The sequence below is a fragment of the Wyeomyia smithii genome, chromosome 2, assembly GCF_029784165.1.
Source record: "Wyeomyia smithii strain HCP4-BCI-WySm-NY-G18 chromosome 2, ASM2978416v1, whole genome shotgun sequence".
Classification (NCBI taxonomy): domain Eukaryota; kingdom Metazoa; phylum Arthropoda; class Insecta; order Diptera; family Culicidae; genus Wyeomyia; species Wyeomyia smithii.
The window spans coordinates 269,240,384-269,259,916 of NC_073695.1; the positions used below are offsets into that span (position 1 = coordinate 269,240,384).

Genomic DNA, 19,533 nt, shown 5'->3' on the forward strand with positions numbered 1-19,533 from the left:
TGTTTTTCTCTATCATGTTTGCAAACACTTTTCATCTAAAAAAATATTGTTGTAGTATTTTTTTTATCAGTAATTCAATTTTGCCCAACTTAATAATTGTTTCTGTTCTGCATATCTGTTTCTAAATGTTTTCACTATCTTTTTATTATTCAAAAATGTTTTTTCATCGCCTCCAACAAAGCAAAAAACCTTCTCTGCATGTTCCTCGTAATTTGTTTTTTTTACTCTTTTTGTTGTATCTATTTATCCAATTTTTATTATTTTATTTTTCTTTTAATTTGCTTTCACATTTTTCAAACTTTATTCTTATTGTTTTCTACATTCTTAAACGAAGCAAAGCAAAGCCTTGATGCTACATTACGATTCGGAACTCTCCCTTCTGTTATTATACAAAGAATTCGCGGCGAACTGTTTAGTGTACCGGACACTTTCGGGGCTAGCGTTACAATCTAACAGTCTCTCCCGAGCTGAGACTCGAACCTACGATGGCTGGCCTGTTAGACCAGCATCGAATCTCGGGACCAGCTGGAAGTGATTACCTACCTACGCGTGCTTATTTTTCTCATTTTTTTCCAACAACTTTCTATTATTTTTCTACGAATATTTAGTTGATCGCCTTTTTCATTTCTATATATTTTCGAAATTTCGTATTAAATTTTTTTTTCGTATTTCAAATATCACACAATAGTCATATTTTTGTCAATTATTTAATTTCGTCTACTTTATTATTTTGACTCCGTATACTGCCGCGCAGAGCAAGTCAGTCCCATTTGCATTTTCAGTAAAATTGAGTTATTACGCGTAAATGGTAGCTAACAATGCATAGTTTCGTAACAATGGATGAGATCAACAACTTTGTTCTGAAAAACTGCTGGAAAACATCCAAACATATTGTCCCATCTCGTAAGAAGCAATGTTATAAAATCATATAAAAAAGCGTTTTTCTCGGCTTGCTGAAAATGCAGGTGGGACTGACATGCAATGCGCGGCAGTATAGCCGTAACAATGTTTTCAGTACACTTCAATATTTTCTCTTTTTTTTTTTTTGCTGTCGTTACTAGAGCTCTAAGAAATCTCTTTTTGGTTCGTCGTATTTTGCAGTGTATTTTTCCCTATGTTCTCGATTTTATGTTTCTTCAATATATATTGTTTCTTTTCCTATTTAATTTTCTTCTGCATTTTTAAATTTACTTTCGAATTTTTATACATTTTTAAATGCGCATGATTTATTATTGCGATTTTGGAATCGTTTATCTGTCATTTTTCAACATGACTTTGCCTTTTCGTAATTGAAAGTTTCTGATTTGTTTTTTTTCTGTTATTTACATTGTTTCACCGCACTTTAATGTAATTATATCCGCACGTTCACTTTCTCGTTCACTATTGTAATTGTTTATTTTGCCTGTTTGTTCCGATTCTTTTTTCAGATTCATCTCTATTAGCTATTCATTTTTACTAACCTAGTTTATCGTTTTTTGTTTCATTTTTCGTATTTTCTTTGTACTGTTTTTCTATTTATTTTCCATTTCATTTTTATTATTTTGTTTTGGTAATTTTATTTAACCGTCTTCGACACAAATATCGCACTGACTGTGAACTTATTCTATAATATTCTACCAACTAAACTAGTCTACTAGTGCGGTATTTAAAAACATTTCTAGCCATGTTGCAATCAAATTTGTCGTACACTTCGTTGAACAAGCGAATGCATTTTTCCAAGGGATTGTTGTATCTATAATTGGTTCTGTGGTAGCGAGTAGCCAGTAGAGTATAGTTCCGGACGACGAGAAAGGACATTCATCTGCGTTTGCTCGAGTAACGCAGGGCAGTCAATCACCCCTCGAAGCACATCAAGCACATTGCCTTTTTATATCAGTCTTTAGCTCAAATTTGAATTCGCGTTTGGATCCTTTTTAATTTCGTTTCTTGTTTATCATGTTTTTGTCCTATTTTGTTGTTACTTTATTATTGCTCGCAGCTACTTTATTTATCAAAGTGAATCCTGATCCAACGAGCCCTGCCTTACTAACAAAAACCTCCTTCCTGTGACCTTTGTGGAGATGCAGAGGTTGACACGGTCTCTAAATAGCAAGGGTCACACTAACATCCCTTCTCTCTTCGCACCTGATTGCAAGGACGTGGCCGGCATCGTTATTGATCCTTCAAAGTATTGAGTCACAAAAGCTTGTACAATGAGAATGGTCGGTCACTCCCAACCCCATTCAGTTGATTCACTGTGCAATTTTACTGATTCGGATCAATCACGGAGTGCAACAATTGATATGTGCAGTCAGTCAAGCTAAGCTAAGCTAAGTTCGCAGCTACTTTTGTTTGATTGATTTTCTCCTTGTTTTTTTTTAATAATCCACGCGTCTGATTTTTTCTCCACAAGTTTTCGGAGTTAAGAGTTTTTTTTCCTCTGTGTGGACTCATCACTACGACCAGAGACATTTTGACAGCCCAGGTGTTTTCTGTACTCCGCACTTCATATTATTGGCTGTATCACTATTGAAGTGAATGATACGCTTTTCATTTATAGCCGTGCTTGTGTGCGAGAGTTTACCCTTCCATATCAAGCTTACTGCTCTACTATACCGAGCCTCTTTTCTATCCTACCAATATCGCCAAATTACAATTCCCTGAACTGAGGCTACACCTAACGTTCCTCTCTGGCCAGGTTTTTTCTAAGAGGGACTTATTATATCAAGAGGAAGGAGTCTTATCGAACCTCGTTCTTCCTACCAACACCGCGTCACAATCACAATTCTCTGGAGAGGCACTCAATGCTCCACCTCTGGTCAGGTTTATTATGGGTTGGACTTATATTTTTGTATAGAGGAAGGAGTCTTATCGAAAGCTCGATCCTCCAGCCAAGACCGCAATTCCCTGAAGAAAACTTTTATACGTTACTCGGAACAATTTTATTATAAGATGGACTTTTTTGTTAGGATGAAAGTCAGCGAGGGTACTATAGAATTCAGTTTGAAGGAAGGGTATGTAGTGGAGAGCCTGAGAATGAACCCATGTTAAAGTCCTTTGACAACCAAATCAAGCCTGATTCTACTAAGATTCGAACCCACGACCACTTTCTTATCAAAGCGGACTTTGTAACCTTGCGGCTACGAAGCTCTCTTGAGTTAATATTTTTAACCTAATTTTCCCTTTTTACATTATCCATGTTATGCCTATCAACGTCGTTTTTGTTTGATGTCTTACAAAATTCATCTCTTGTATTTTATCATTGCATTGTGTTTCACTGCAATTTATTTGCTGATTGTTTCATTGCATATAAAGTTTGTTCTTGTTTTATTTAGTTTAAATTTTGTTTTAAGATTTTTTCTCTAGTTTTTTTTTTTATTCTCGCTTATTTTCCGTCGGTCTAGTTCCGCCACTGTTGTGGCCAATCACCGACGCCCAGGGAGACGACTTATGTATTTTTTACAACAGTTTCTTGGATCCTTACGTTTTTTTCGAGTTATCATTTCGTTTTATTTTTTTTATTCATGAGTTGTTACGAGATAGCAGATTTGTGAATGATAGTTTTTATCCAATTTCGTTTTACTTGTTGCTCGATTATTTGATTCAAAAATTCTAGTTTTTTTTTGTTTTCGTTTGTCTAATATTCAAATCCAGTAGAGCAAATCCATACAAAGAATGAGCCAAGATAATGTTCAAAAGTTCCCAACTTACCCTATGTCGTTTCTTCTCTCTCTCGGGGACCGCGTGCCAATTGAACTGCAGATTCCAGTCGAATCCACCCACGTTGACCCCACCGGAGTCCCGATAGTGATACTCCATTGTGTTATCATCGATCACGTCGATCACGGGACAAACCACGGTGGTAGAATTCTTAGCAATCCGATCAAGCAAAGGTTCAAGCCATCCTAAAAATTTCAAACGAAATTTGTAAATCGTTTCACATCTCACCCATCCCAGCAGTCCACTCACCAGTTGTACACTCGCAGTGAGAATCCAAGTAGGTCAGAACGGGAGCAGTTGCGTAGCGAGCACCTAGCAACCGGGCTCGAATCAAACCTTCACGTTTAGGAGCACGTACGATTTTTACCCGCGGATAGGCCTCAAAGTAATCCTCGAGTTGTTTCTGAGTGTGAGCTGTCGAATAAAGAAAAAATATTATTCCTCCATTTATTACACTCTTGATCCAATAATACTCACGCATATCGGAGAAATCATCCACCAAAATCACCTCCTTCACCAAATGCTCGGGCGAACGATCCAGAACGGAATGAACTGTTCGCAGCAGCACCGACCAAGCCTCGTTGTGGAAGCAAATGATCACCGAGGTGGCAGGCAGATCATCCTGGTAGCGACCCGGTTCCTTACACCATTGGTCCCGTGGATCGGGAAGACTTCGTCGGATCGAGATTAAATCGGCCGCATACTGATTGAAGGCATTCTTAGCCCACCCATCGTCGACGGCTTTCTTCATCTCCGGGGACATATCCTTCGGTAGAACCACCGGTTTGCCCATGGCCCCCGGAGCATCCGGGCTGTCCTCATTGGGAGGAGCTATAACTCCTTCGTGATCTGCTTGAAAACACGACAAATTAATTAGGACCAATTCAATACCAGAAATTCAAAGTCATAATTACCAGGGGCAATCTCGTTCCTCTTCTTGCTTTTCGGAGGAATCCGCTTTTTGGATTCTTTCTCCACCTTCCTAATCGGAACCTCTTGGTCGATGTTGTTATCGACATAGTCAGCGACCGGACTCTCCAGATCCTGATTCAGCTCGTCCTTGTTGGCATCCTCGCGGGCGTTGATGATAAACTGGTTCAGCTTTTCCCGAATTCCCTGCAGCGGCAACCTCCTTGGGGCTTCAAATGCACTGTTCCCACTTCCTCCGATGGGTCCCAGCATAGCGGAACCGGCCGATCTGCTGTTGCTATTACTACTGCTGCCATCGTCGGAATAAATTACGAACACAACCATGAACCAAACCACGCCCAGCAGTGCGATTATCTTCAGGAAGCTTGATCTCCGCCTACCTATCAGTCCCATTGTTTTGTTTTTCTTTTGTTTTTTAATTTAAAATAATGATGTGTTTACTGTTTACTTAAGTGATTTTTTGTTGCTGTTGCCTGCCTAGCGCCGATTGCTTCGATCGGTTTTCAGTTCAATGGTAACGTTGCAGCGGGCAGAGAAAATTCACATGGTGCGAAAATGCTCTGATTTCCCGGTTGCCTCATCCGTGGTCTTCTGGCGGCGATATGAATTAATTGAGGCGCATCTTCTGGTGCGAACCAGCTGCTGATATGTGTGCGTGTTTTTTTCTGCAAGAGAACAAACGAAAGGGAACGTTATTAGTTACATGTTCACCATGGGTGCGAAACTGTTTTTATAATATTTGCAAATTTAATGCTCTGATAAGTGAATCCCGCTTGATCGCTTGAACAGGTGAGAAGTAGGCTGTTGCACCCAAGCATCATAATTAGCATCAAAGTTGGCGTGAATCGCCACCGGAGCAAACAGAAAAAAAACACCCAACAACTCATGACAATGATGGGCGCAATTACTTCATTAGAAGAAAAAATAAAACCTAAAGACGAAGCAGAGATATAATTCCGCATAGCTCGCCTCGTTGGCTTTCTGACGAGATTTTACACTTCAACACCTCACCAAACAATCGACTAACACGACGTCAACGCTGCTGCTACTGCTTGTTTACCGAGAAAAATGCCGGCAGCAACAGGGAGTAAAACACCACAACCGGGCAGAGGTTCGTTTCTTGTGCCAAACAGTCTTTCGTGATGGCAACCAGGAAGACCGGAAAGAAACAATCGAACAGCGTTTTAACTCACATCGCCCATTTCCTTGATCGCAGCAAGCAAACGAGCAAACTGGCGTCGCGTCGTCGTGTTGGGTTCGAAAGGAAAATCAAAACAAAACAATGACTAATCTCTCGCCTCTTTCTTCCGCGCACAGTAGGAGGCGGCGGTGATCTTCAACAACGACATAATAATGTAAATTATAAACATAGTAGGTCGGGTCGGGGTTGGAGACCAACCTCGATGATGCAATTTTTGGTTTTGTAAACATTATAGGTATGTGGTTCGCAGAAAATTAAATTGGCACGACTGGTACCGAGTGTCAATATTGTAAAAGTAATGCTTTTCAGAATATATTCATACCAATAAACTTTTAAACTAAAATTTCGATTGAAGGAACTTTGATAGACCTACGATTGCGGATTATCGACAATGGTACTGATAAACTGTTGAAAACAATAACACAATATGGTAAAAAACTAATCATATATTCAAAAAATAAAACACAATTCTGCTAATTCAGTAAATAATTGTAACATATACGCCGACAATAATTAACAAATGAATGGCAAGTACCAGAACTGCAGTAAGAAATTTTTCAAACAGAGACAGTGTCAAAAAAATTGCCAATAAAAAGATTGAAATAACAGTAATCTAACAGTTCACGGAAAAACTAATTGATTTGGGGAAAAAAGAAAGCAAAATTATTTAAATATGCAAAAAACATTAAAAGTAGGAATATGAATAACAACGAATAAACGAAAAAACTGTCATACAAACAAAAATTTGCTGAAAATTGACAGAAAATATTTTCGAAAAACTTTCTACTGGTTAAAAAAAGCGACCTACAAACTAGATCAAATGGAAGATTATAGCCTTTTAACCGTTCCTGTGAATTTTGGTGCTCCTAACCGCCTCGAAGAATCGTCGAGTCTTCAGAGACTTCAAAGAAGTTTTCCCGTAAGTAAACGGAAAAACGACGAGCGATTCGTCTGTGGCCTTCTAATACATTTTCACCAAAGGTAAAATGGAATTGTTAAAAAGCCAAAATGCTCGATTGTATCTCATTTTGAGCTCTAGGGTAAAACCTATGTTGACCAGTGTAATTATGAACTGACGAATAGTTAAAAACAAAATTATCAAACTTCACAGCATATACAGGAGATTGCGTTGACACAAAGGCAAAAAATAAAGGACAAGTTCTAAATTTTAATTTTAATAAGAAACACGTTAACAAAATGTAAAAAATTATCAAATGGAATCAATCGGCTGGTTGATGGAAATCCACTGAATGCTCAATGGCTACAAACCGCTGAGACGATCAAAATACTCGGCGTATTTTTCACCAATTCGATTCGGGCAATGGTTAAAATAAACTGGGACGTGCTCGTGTCAAAATTTTCCCAGCATTTGTCGCTGAGGAGCCTAAACCTTCAGCAGAAAGTAATACTGCTGAATACTTTTGCGACGTCCAAGATTTGGTATGTGGCATCAATTCTTCCACCGTACTGCGTTCACACGTCAAGAATAATTGCACCCATGGGGTCCTTCTTGTGGCGTGGACTTCCGGCGCGCGTTCCAATGGAGCAGCTTGCGCGTGACATAGAATCCGGAGGGTTGAAGCTACCAACTACCCTTTTAAAGTGCAAAGCGCTGCTGTTAAATCGGCACATGCAGGCGAGTGGCTCCCTTCCCTTCTATCAATCCCTACTGAACCAGAACATCCCTCCCCCACAAACCTCCATGCCTTAAGTTTATTTCACAGCAAATTCCCCTTCTTACCCCACTTGTTCGAGCAAATCCCTCGAGTGACCAGATACACCGTCTGTTCCTCGAACGGACTGAAACGCCTCGTGTTGAGCGAAAATATCCAGGTGAAAATTGGAGACGAATATGGACCAACATAGTGAACAAACAGATGTCGTCAAACCTGCGTAGCAACCTCTACCTGTTCGTAAACGAGAAGACGGAGCACAGACGGTTGATGCGAATCATCCAACGAGCTGACGGTGAGAACTGTCTTCACTGTAATGCGACGGTTGAATCGCTGGAGCATAAATTCAGTGGCTGCGCTCGTGTAGCACACGCATGGGCGTGGGTGCAACAGCAGATATCCTCTATACTTGGTGGGTGGCGGCGACTCTCATTGGACGATCTAATGCGGCCTGCCTTGGTAAATATACGCCTAATAAAACGAAGACAGATATTGAAACTCTTCATATTATACATCACCTACGTTGATGAAGTTAACGGTAGGATCGATGTTGGCGAGCTTGAGTTTTACATAAGGTGTGCATCTGTATAATATGTAAATATTATTATTATTTTTTTTTTTGAAACAATAAACAATACTTTTTTACACCAAAAAATAAATATTCAAAAGCTTCAAAAATATTTGGTTAAGAAAAATCAAAATACACATAAGGACGGCATCATTTGCACTCCTTTGCACTTCAAAAAAAAAAAAAGGCCAAAGTTGACGTAGAACGACATAAGGCTGTTTTTAACATTTTTTTCACAGTTGCATTCGACTGTGATAAGATAAGAATCAAACTTCTTTTCTTCAATACTTCTTCAAATGATAGACTCAATTCGATCATTTTGGGCAGGACCGTGGCTTTAAAAATTAAGTTTTCGTCTTTATTTTTGGCCTTTGTATCATTTCGATTAGGAAAATACTTATACTGGGTGGCATTTGATCATTCCCAGAAACTGGTTGCCATAATGGATTTCAAAACAGTTGATTTTCAGTTTCTGAGCTAGAAATATCCTTATCGGGTGGTATTTGGTAATTTTAAGCTGTGTTCCAGAAACCGGAAGTCGCCATCTCCCATTCAAAATACTATTAATAATACTATTGAGGTCGATTTCCAGCCTCTGAATATTATTATTATTCCGAAAATACCCATTGATTAGTGAAGGATAAAAGAACGCACTCAATTGTTTTCGCAACAAAACTTTTCCAATAAACTATCATAATATTCGGTTTTGTTTCCATGCGAACCTGTTGTCTTCAAAATTAAGTACCAAAGTTTTTCGATTTTTTTTCGTAGCATGAGGATTTAACTTTTTGGAAAAACCTGCTGCAGTGCTTTAACCGTGTGTGGCTTAAGCAAATATCAAATGAGAGAAAAATCTAGGTAGGAAAATATATAGCGGTGTTTACTTTGTATATCGAAATTGAAAAAAAAGTGAATTCAGCCGCCCATCACGCATATTTGCTCCGAAGTTCACATCGCGGCCTTCTTCTGTGTATTCTCACTAAAGTAATTCACCATTCTTGTTTCGCTCAGCTGTGGTGCAAAAAGTTAGTAAGTTTTTCTGCGAGCAGCAGAATCACAGCACAAAACAGAAAAAAAGTGTAGAGCAAAAAATTACTACATGCAGCGCTCATGCTGGACAAGAAGTAAACGGTGAATATTCATTCTGCTCGTCTCACATATTGAGGAAAATAGTAAGCCTAATCTCCCAGATGGTCTCGAGGTACGATGCTGGCCTAACAAGCCAGTCGTCGTAGGTTCGAGTCTCGTCTCGGGAGAGACTGTTAGTGTCAGTAGGATCGTAGCGCTAGCCCCGCAATTGTCCTGTACACTAAATAGTCGGCTGCGAAGTCTGTGTATAAACAGAAGGTCAAGTTCCGAATCGAAATGTAGCACCAAGACTTTGCTTTTAGTAAGCCTGATGTAATCAATAAAAAATATTGAAAAAAATGCTTAGATACTTAAGAAAAGAGGAAGAAAATCAAGCACAAAATAAATTAAAATTCTTACCAACAATACAGAATTTAAAAATCAAAAAATTTAAATTTCATTAATTTAAAAGAAATAAAAAAATATATATAATGAAAATATATGTTAGTGTCAGTAGGACCGTAGCGCTAGCCCCGCAGTTGTCCTGTACTGTACCCTAAATAGTCGGCTGCGAAGTCTGTGTAAAAATAAATGTGGTGTGGTAGCACCGAGGCTTTTCTACATAATGAAAATTTGCTGAATGTGGTAATTTAATTATTTTCACTGGTTTCAGTGATTTTACTTATTTTCCTGTTTTCCGTGATTGTATTAAGTCAGTTGATTTTACTTATTTCACAGAGCTTAAAGATTATACTAAACTTATTGCTGTTGCTGCATTTACTTATTTAACCGATATTGTTGATTTTACTAATTTATCTAAATAACTGATTTTGTTGATTTGGATAATTCTATTGATTATACGATTTCACCGATTACTGGTACATTATTAGCTAGTCTCCTGCAGTTATTTTTTCGAACTAAGTTTCTATTTTTAACAACGGCTTTTACCCGTTGACATTCAAGTTCATTAAGCAGACAATGTGTGCAGTAGGGAAAGCGAAAATTAAGCGAACTGGAAATATGATACAGATTTGGAAAAATATACCGCATCCCGACGGGACTTGAACCCGCAATCTTCCTGTCTCCGGCATGGTGTTTTGACCAATTAATCTACGTGGGACGGTGGTTCTGTTCCACATTCTATATCGTATCACATTCTACTGCCGACTTATTTTATTGCTCATTCCTGACTACACACACTGCTGAGCAAGCGTTATTTATACGACTGAAAGGAATGTCTCATCACACACAGAAGAATCAGCTGATGCAGATAACTCTTATAGACCTGTGTGATCGAGACCAAAGTCGGTGCAATGTGACCTGACATAGGAATTATGAAGTGCTTTAATTAATATAAAACTGAGCATGTTACTAGCCTTATTGATAATTGTATTGTGATGATCAGTGAATGTTAATTTTGAGTCGAGTACGACTCCTAAGTCCCTAACTCGTTCACATTTCTCTACTACCTGATCTCCTAAGGAAATAATAATGCTTGGTATGTTTCTTTTTTTGCCAAAAGCCATCGAACTACATTTAATACGTTTAGCTGAAGAAGGCTTTTTTACACCAAATATAAAAATATTTTATCTCGTTACGGAAAATGTTTACATCATCATCGTTTTTAATTTTAATGAAAAGTTTTATGTCGTCGACACATATAAGAGTTTTTTCATGTTTTAGGATAAAGGAAATGTCGTTTACAAACAATATAAATAGTAGAGGGCCCAAGTGAGAGCCTTGAGGAATTTCTGAGGTTACCTGAAAGTCTACCTTTAAATTTGACTGTTTGTTGAAATCAGAATATATATATTATATACACGAAAATCGTGATGTTCCGCTAAACTCTAGTTTTGGCCGAACGATCATTTTGGGGCGCTTGAAAAATCGTACTTCATTTTCGTGCGCCGGTTCATATGACCGACTTGCTCATCCCTGCTAATTCTTTGCAGCCAAAACAGCCCTCAGCGAACCATGTTACCTCACACAACTTAGTGACGCTGGTGCCAGTAACGTTGAATCATATGCATATTAATAAATCAAGAGTCATAGATCAATGCAAAATATTTTGAACAAACTTAATGTCCTTTGAATTGGTAATGATCGATCAGTTAATATTTTCATTAATCTAGTCAGTACTTAAATTATTAGTATTGATTGCTGGTTGCACTGTTTCAACGAGATCAACCTTCTAAAAAACATTATCAATACCAGTACAAATCAACATGACGAAACTTAAAACTTTCAAAGTGTAGTATTTTGGAGCTGTCAACCACATTGAAAAAAACGCTAGAGCATGATTTGTGTTATGCCCAAAACGCAATCATTGTGCTGGTTCCATACTCCATCAACAAATGGGCTAAAAACGCAAAATTTTGTACTGGTTTCGCACCATCCAACTTTTGCGTGCATTGAAAGTAAAAGTTTATAATGTCGACCTAGATTGCACACTGGGCCAGAAATGGAATCTAGCGGAACGAAATTAATAGCGCTCTCTGGGTTTGACCAATCGGTTTCCAGTCTTCTACACAGATTCTTGGTATAGTTAGGGCTTCATTTTGGATGTTTGAATTAGTTCGGAATTTAGCCGCAAAGGTAGCGTTGCGATGCCAACTTCTTTCTCTTACACGCTAGAGCTTTGCAGTATTCGAAAAAGTTATAGATCTCTAAATTCCATGAAACTTTACAGAACATACAAAATTTCTAACTCATCAAGTTTTAGAGATCTACGAGTTTCTATAAATTTTGTCTGAATTTCACGTTTTTTTGTGATAATTATATGAGTTCACTTGAATTAATTTCTTACAAATTTTTTCTCGATAGAAATTGAATAAATACGTCGTTTTCTTCGAGTACAGAAGTTTTTGAAGTACTTAAATGAAAATATTACACAAAATTTGAAAAAAAATACATAATTTTGCGAATTAGATATCTCAGCGGGTAGCAAGTATTAGCAAACCATGATTTTTTCTAAAAATTGTCCATCCAAAAATCTTCATTTTCTGAAATTTTGAAAGAGGTGTTTTTTGGTGTTTATGTGATATTTCAGTTTGAATATAAGCATAGGTTTCATGTAAAAATACAATTGCTATGTATTTAATGCATGGAATACACGGTCCAGTACTTTGATACTCTATCCAACCTATGTGCAGTCTTCAGCAAAGTTTCTCAGTGTAATAAGAACTTCAACTTGACGTTCAGTTTAGTTCGCGATTTGGCCGCAGAGATGGCGCTTCGACACCAACTTTTTATTCTTACTCGCTAGAGCTCTGCAGTTTTCGACAAAGTTTTAGATTAGAAAATTTTATGTAACTTCGTAGAAGAAACAAAATTTCTGTTTTTTTTAAATTTTCGCAATTTTCTGAATCAGCATACATTCTCGGTTTAAGTAGGCGTCGAGTTTTCGTTAGTAAAGCTAGGCTTATTGATAGTAGAATTACAAAATATCGCTGAAAACCGATTTCCGGTTTCAAAGCATCATCCTGGTTTCGGAGATACCCGTACTGAAGGGATTTTTGAATGCTTTCCGCAGTTTTATACAGCTTCCCAAAAACCGAAGGTCGCCATCTTGGATTAATGAAGTGTGTCGAAAATGTTCCGAAAATCTGCTTCTGGCCCCCAGTCATGAGGAAGGGCTCGGCAATCAGCGAATTTATTTCAAGAGTTCTTATACCACAGTGCAACAAAAATTAACTTTTTTCCCTGCCTTGGCTCCTTTATATGACTCCTCCCCCCTCGCAAAAGGAGCAGTATCATGTAAAGACATATTGTAATTGTATCCTTGAGTATCGCTCACACTCTTGATATTACATTAAACAGATTCCAAATAAGTTATTATTACGTCGAGGTAAACCTATTTTAGTATTGTAGGGGAGTTGGGGCAAAATTGACTTGTTTCTGATATTTACGTGGATCAGACACCTACCAATCGATACCTGAGGCTTGTGAAATATAGTAAAACCATTCCAAAACCGTTTTCGTATAATCACCGTTTTGAGCTCAGTTTTTGTCCGCTTTAAGATCTGTTTTTTTAAGATGGGTAAGAAAATGCTAATATGTGGACAAACTCTCAGAATTTTGATATTTGGATTTAAAATAAAATGGCGTCGAAAAAACATCGAAAATTTCCGATTTCTCAAAAATTCAAAAAGGCGCCACTGTTGCCACTTAAGGTGAAATGTGTTCAAACTCGGGGGAATTTGTTTTTGCGTCAGAATACATGAAAAAATCATACATACAAGCCAAGGCAAAAAAAATGTTGCAACTAAAAATCTCAACTTTTGTTTTTCAGGGGTTACCTCTCCCTTTTCCAACACGCCTGTAACCACCGTCTTTGTAAAAGGAACTCGTAAGCTAAGTTTGATGTAAATAAAATCAAGAATTCCAAAGTTGGGCTGGAACATAAATACATACATAACTTGATTATTATTATAAATTTTACCGTAATATTTTGGATCATCATCGGGGATATAAACACTCAGATCCCAAGGTGATCGAGGCGATACGTTAGAAATGAACAATAACACCCAACGATGTGTAAACTTGGCAGCTTCCCGAGGACTGATAGTTCAAAGATCGTTCGTTCTCGCAAAGACATCCATGAAGCAGCTACCTGCAGATCAGCTGACCATGTTGACCATATTCTCACGGCTTAGTATCGTGCAGTTTTGGAACCCGTAAAACTGCCCAATACTATGCACAACGACTGAACAAGGTATTACACACTGCAGCGGAGTGAGGCACAACTATTTTGGAGAACGGATTGCGCAGAATAAGCACTGCTATAAAAGAACCCACCACTACGAAACATGACCAAGTTCAAACTGTCACGGTACGACGTGACCATTTTATTTCTCTGTGTGGATTCATCATTGCGACCAGAGACATTTGATCTATTGTGATATTGCCCAGGTGTTAAATGTATTCCGCAATTTATATTATTGGCCAGTATCACTATTGAAGTCAATGATACTTTTTTTTTTAATTTATATCCGTGCTTGTGTGTGAGATTTTACCCTTCCGTTTCAAGCTTACTGCTCTACAATACCGAGCCTCTTTCTATCCTACCAATATCGCCAAAATATAATCCCAAGGAGTGAGACTTCACCCTACTTTCCTCTCTGGCCAGGTTTTTTCTAAGAGGGACTTATTATGTCAAGAGGAAGGAGTCTTATCGCAACCTCGTTCCTCCAAGCCAAGATCGTACCATAATCACAATTCCCTGAAGAGAGCTATTATACGTTACTCAGACAAGTTTTAGCATAAGGTCAGCAGGGTACTACAGAATTCAGCTCGAAGGAAGGGTATGTAGTGGAGAGCCTGAGAATAAACCCATGTTAAAGCCCTTTGTCAACCAAATGGCCTGATTCTACTAAGATTCGAACACACGACCACCCGCTTATCAAAGCGGACTCTGTAACCTTGCGGCTACGAAGCTCCCCCCGACGTGACCATGGTTCTGAGACGAAAGAAATGCCAGGAAAAGAGAAAGCATGGAGCGTTCTTCCGAGCCAATCATACGCGGAAGTTTCACGAGAAGGTACCATCCCCTACCTTCAGGAAATCCAGCAGGAGATTTAATATATTTATATTTGGTATCGCTTGGTTACTACTATAAACAATACTAACAAAGAGAACCAGAGACGCATCTAATGTGGGAATTGCATCTACTTTTCACTTGGGAAAACCCTGAGGTCGAGTTAAAAGCGCAACCGAACAAAATAAAGATTGCAGTAAACTACAAATAAACCGGTGGTCCACTACAGGCTTAAAGTTACTATACTGCTCTCAAAGGACCTGAACGCCCTTGGAGTTTTCGAAAAAAGAGGTGCTATGGACGGTCACAGCAATCCTTTCGGTACCAGAATTCGAGGAGCACAGCGGACACGATGGCACGATCTAATCGTTAGCGAATTGCGAGTACTGAGACGCCCAAGATCCGGGTGACAAATAATCCAAAAGAGTTTAGAATGGAGAAGAGTCACACCAGCTCTTAGCTTATTAAAGTAATATAAGTAAGTTATTCAGCCATTCTACGTCCAACATCGGCGCAACTTTTCTCACACTTTATCTTTTATTAATAAAACTTTGTAGCTCAAAACTTTCAGATGTATAAAACAACTAAATCGCGATCAAAAATATATTGAAAATAATATTAAAACTATCTTAATAAAATAGAGATATAATATTTCATAGAAAAAAATAAAAATTCATTCACAAAATTTTGCGAAATACGCTTTGGTGGCCTTGTTTATCTCCAGTTCTAGAGCTAATAATGACAAACATCACTTACGACAGTCTGACTTCACAGCAGACCGGCTAGATTTACTAACCCGATTCGAGAAACTAATTTCATAACTTCGCTACTGCGTATAAACGGGCTGCTCTCCCGTCCCAGAGCCAGGCTGACACAATCGCTTAAGTAACAATAGAGAGCGTAATGAAGTATCAATTTTCCGACACCCAATGAGCACAGGCCGGTGAAGAAAGCCGCGACGGTGCGTGAAAGTATTCCATTCAGTTCAGACACAGCAGACATTATCATCTCTTACTGTCGGCCGTGGGTGCCAGAGCACAGTAGGCCGCCGCAGGGACGCCAAATAACCCAGAGCCCTTCTGACTGAACTCGAAGAAAGAAAACCCATCGCCACCGGCCTGCTGAGAGACTGATCTGCATCAATGTTGTAACTCGGTTCGGCTGCTGCCTGCCAGTGCAGTCAGTCAGTGGGAAAAGTTTGTCGTGTGCACGTGCTGAAGGGAGTAGCAATAAAAAAAAAACAAAGTGTCGGTAAAGTGGCTTAACAAATAATGCCGATGAAATCGAAAGCTTCGAGTGGAGAGAGAGACGAGGCGCCACCATTTTGCACTTCTCGGCTAGCTAGCTAGCGGTGATGATGATGATGTAGATAATGAGATATAGCGTAACAATTAGTCGAACATTTCTTGAGGTTTTGTTTTTCGTTTCGATATCGTGCCGCATCTGATGGCAGCTTTTCACAGTCATTGAGCCGATTGATGAGAGTGCCTTTTGTTGCATTTTTTCTTCCCCCTGCCTCTCTCTCACCATTGAGAGCCGACAAATTGATTAACGATGGCACGTGAGACGTGTCGAAGTAACGGTAATAATTAATTAACAGTTTTGAGGAATGTGTGTACGAAACGATATCTAATTGGTAATGGGCGCATGTATGATCGGAAATGTTGGGTAAAAATCAAAGTTCAACACACTCCACCGGAGTGCTGTTTTTTTATCGGCAAACTCTGCATTGAACGATCGGAGCAAGTCATTGCTCGCGTTTGTACCACTGACACTGAACTGACCAAGCGCCTACTGATCAGCTCACGTTTTAATAAGATAATTAGATCCATGCAAAAAGTGGATGAACCGAAGCAAACAAAAAAAAACGTAATAATCGCCGAAAAACGGGGCTCAAACCACTTCGGTCGATGATTGATTGCCAGCGGAAATTCCCGATAAAGTGTTAGACAATATACGCTGGGAAAAAGTAGTTCAAGATCGCACACAAAAAGTGGGATGGGAAGCCCGCCCATTCGCAACGGCCGACCGTTGCGTAAACGGTTCACAAACGCATTTTCGACAAGGTGTCAAAATTTGAACTTGAACAGTCTTCGACGTTTTTAACTGATTGAGAGATTTCAAAATCTACACTGCTGTTCTACGGATGTTTATCCCATGTCTTATATAATACAATCGAGTGAAATAGTTAAAAATTTTCACAATAAATTACGCATTGCTTTAGTTCGAGAAAAGTAATAAAAAAAAGTCTGTCCAGATTCACATTATCGAATTAAAACTTTGTTCTAGAAAAACAATCCCAAATCTATTGTTACCAACCACACAGAGTTTCACTAAAACCACAGAGGGTGCCAAAAGCGGAATTGGCGGGAAATCAAACACATTTTTGACGAGGCGCAAAAATCTGACCTCTCAATCTTTAACGTCTCAGTGTCCACGTGGTCGTGTTTATGTTTCAAAGCTTTGCAAAAAAAAGCTAATCAAACACGTTACTTTACTGGCATTCGACGGCTGTTTGGTTTGTTCAACTTTACGCACTCTCCCTTTCGCAGGCCATCTGCGATACGCGATCCATCCCAAACATGACAGCTATGTTTCATCTAGCAAACCGTCGCCACGCTCCAACGCGTACTGCGATGAAAACAAAAAACAAAACATTTCAATACTTCAACTAGCGGTTTGATACGGTTTCCAGTCACTGCGTTTCGAGGAAAAGATCGGTGAACTGAGATCGACATTTTTTTCGTCGCTCAATCCGTAAGCCATAATTTAGCAAACAGGTACACCCTTCTGTAGAGGCGCAATGATTTCGCTTTCATATTACTAGGTACTTGTTTATGTTTCTCTAGTCCAACTCGGATTCAAGCCACATTCAGCTCTGCTCTGCTAGCAAGCTGTTGGATTCCACGGTGCTAATTTGTGATTCGTTCGGCGGCCCACCTGAGAAGCGGATGTGATTCAGCACGAAGTGTACGGTAGCTTTTTAATGCTATTTCATGTGTGAATGACTCCGTCCAACTGATTCTACCGATCGTACCGACCGAGAATGCTACAAAGTTTCGCTTTTGAATCTGAATGTTAGTTTCGCTTTTTGACTGCATACATAATCGACCGAATAGAGAAATCTTTTGTTTTGTTAATCGTACACACTCGACCGTATTCGCATTTAACTGCGGTTCACTCTTTCGGTCAACCCGGAGTGGAAGCCGGTTTCGGAGCAACTAGAGCGAGTCGGTGTCCCCCAATGTCAGGTTATTATTACACATGTGGTGTCGGAAAAAAAGTAATCACGTCAAATTTTACCGTCCATCACATCACATCACATCGCACGCATGCAATGACGGATGCGGCACGGCATGCTCTGATTACCAGCGACACAGAAAGGAAAAATCTTTAACAACTTTCGGAACCCGGTAATATCTCTAAAAAAATTAATATTCGATATAGGTGGCTTCCTACTGTGCTTCAGCTTAACGTTCATTCATCTCCCAAATGTCAAACGATCTTCTCGCCTTTCTCCAGCCCAGAAAAAAAAGAAGACGAGAGAAAACGACATAATTTTTATTCCCATCACATTATCGTTGTCGTTGTCGACGACGTCTGCTGGAGTCGAAAAACGACAACCATTAGCATTAGCTCTGTTTTGTGTCGGCAGAGGCTTACCGAATTGTTACGAGAGAATGCGGCGGCTGCTGTGTCTCCGCCGCTGCTCGTTTTATATACATATATTGCGTAACGATGACGGCGGTAGCTTCTTTCTTCGATCTCCGGAACCAGTCGCGGCGCGACTACTAAATGTTAGAAAACGACCCGCAGAAATTTCAATCTTCCCCCTTTTGGCTAGCAGCGGGTGTAAAAGTGCAGCCAATAATCAACGACATCATCCTCCTTTGTACCGGGCGGCGAAAAGTGAGCGTAGAAAGCTTACCGCCTGCTGATGCAATGCTGGTTTTTTTTTCTACCGCTCGAACGTGACTTTTTCCGGATGCTCTACGTTGGAGATGAAGGGTAGAAAAAAAATAAACATCGTAACACGGTGTAAGTTCATGAGCACAGCCGTCTGTGCTGAGAAAAAAACGATTTATTGGTGAGTTCAGCTGAAAATGCGAAATTGCATCGTGTGTTGAATCATAGTTTTGCCTTTCCTGAAACCGTAGGTTTATTGCCTGTTTTGCCTGTTCCTGACGTAAAACTATACATACGTGCTTTCTAAAACGCAATCGCGTAGCAATGCGTTACTCTTCTTTACTACAAAGTATTTTTCTAATTTTTATTTTTACTTTTTACTTATTACTTTTTATAGTCTACTTTCAACTTTAAACTTTTACTTTTCAATTTTTAACAATTAGCTTTTAATTTTAAACTTTCAACTTTAAACTTTCAAATTTAAACTTCAAACTTTAAACTTCAAACTTTAAACTCTAAACCTTCAACTTTAAACTTATAGATTTTAACTTTCTACTTTTTACTTTTTACTTTTTTACTTTTTTACTTTTTACTTTTTACTTTTTACTTTTTACTTTTTACTTTTTACTTTTTACTTTTCACTTTTTACTTTTTACTTTTTACTTTTTACTTTTTACTTTTTACTTTTTACTTTTTACTTTTTACTTTTTACTTTTTACTTTTTACTTTTTACTTTTTACTTTTTACTTTTTACTTTTTACTTTTTACTTTTTACTTTTTACTTTTTACTTTTTACTTTTTACTTTTTACTTTTTACTTTTTACTTTTTACTTTTTACTTTTTACTTTTTACTTTTTACTTTTTACTTTTTACTTTTTACTTTTTACTTTTTACTTTTTACTTTTTACTTTTTACTTTTTACTTTTTACTTTTTACTTTTTACTTTTTACTT

At 38.5% G+C, this 19,533-nt stretch overlaps 1 protein-coding gene across 8 annotated transcripts in view; it reads right to left on the reverse strand.

Annotated features, from left to right (window-relative positions):
- LOC129725904 (putative polypeptide N-acetylgalactosaminyltransferase 9) overlaps nucleotides 1–19,533 on the reverse strand; it is a 205,657-nt gene that overhangs the window by 31,433 nt on the left and 154,691 nt on the right. For all 8 annotated transcript variants that reach the window (XM_055682331.1, XM_055682329.1, XM_055682326.1 and 5 more), the window contains 4 exons: nucleotides 4,614–5,294; nucleotides 4,177–4,548; nucleotides 3,949–4,113; nucleotides 3,691–3,884 (listed from right to left, as the gene is read on the reverse strand). In XM_055682331.1, the coding sequence (XP_055538306.1) occupies nucleotides 3,691–3,884; nucleotides 3,949–4,113; nucleotides 4,177–4,548; nucleotides 4,614–5,022 (1,140 nt within the window). In that variant the 5' untranslated portion in view covers nucleotides 5,023–5,294. The remainder of the gene's footprint in view (nucleotides 1–3,690; nucleotides 3,885–3,948; nucleotides 4,114–4,176; nucleotides 4,549–4,613; nucleotides 5,295–19,533) is intronic.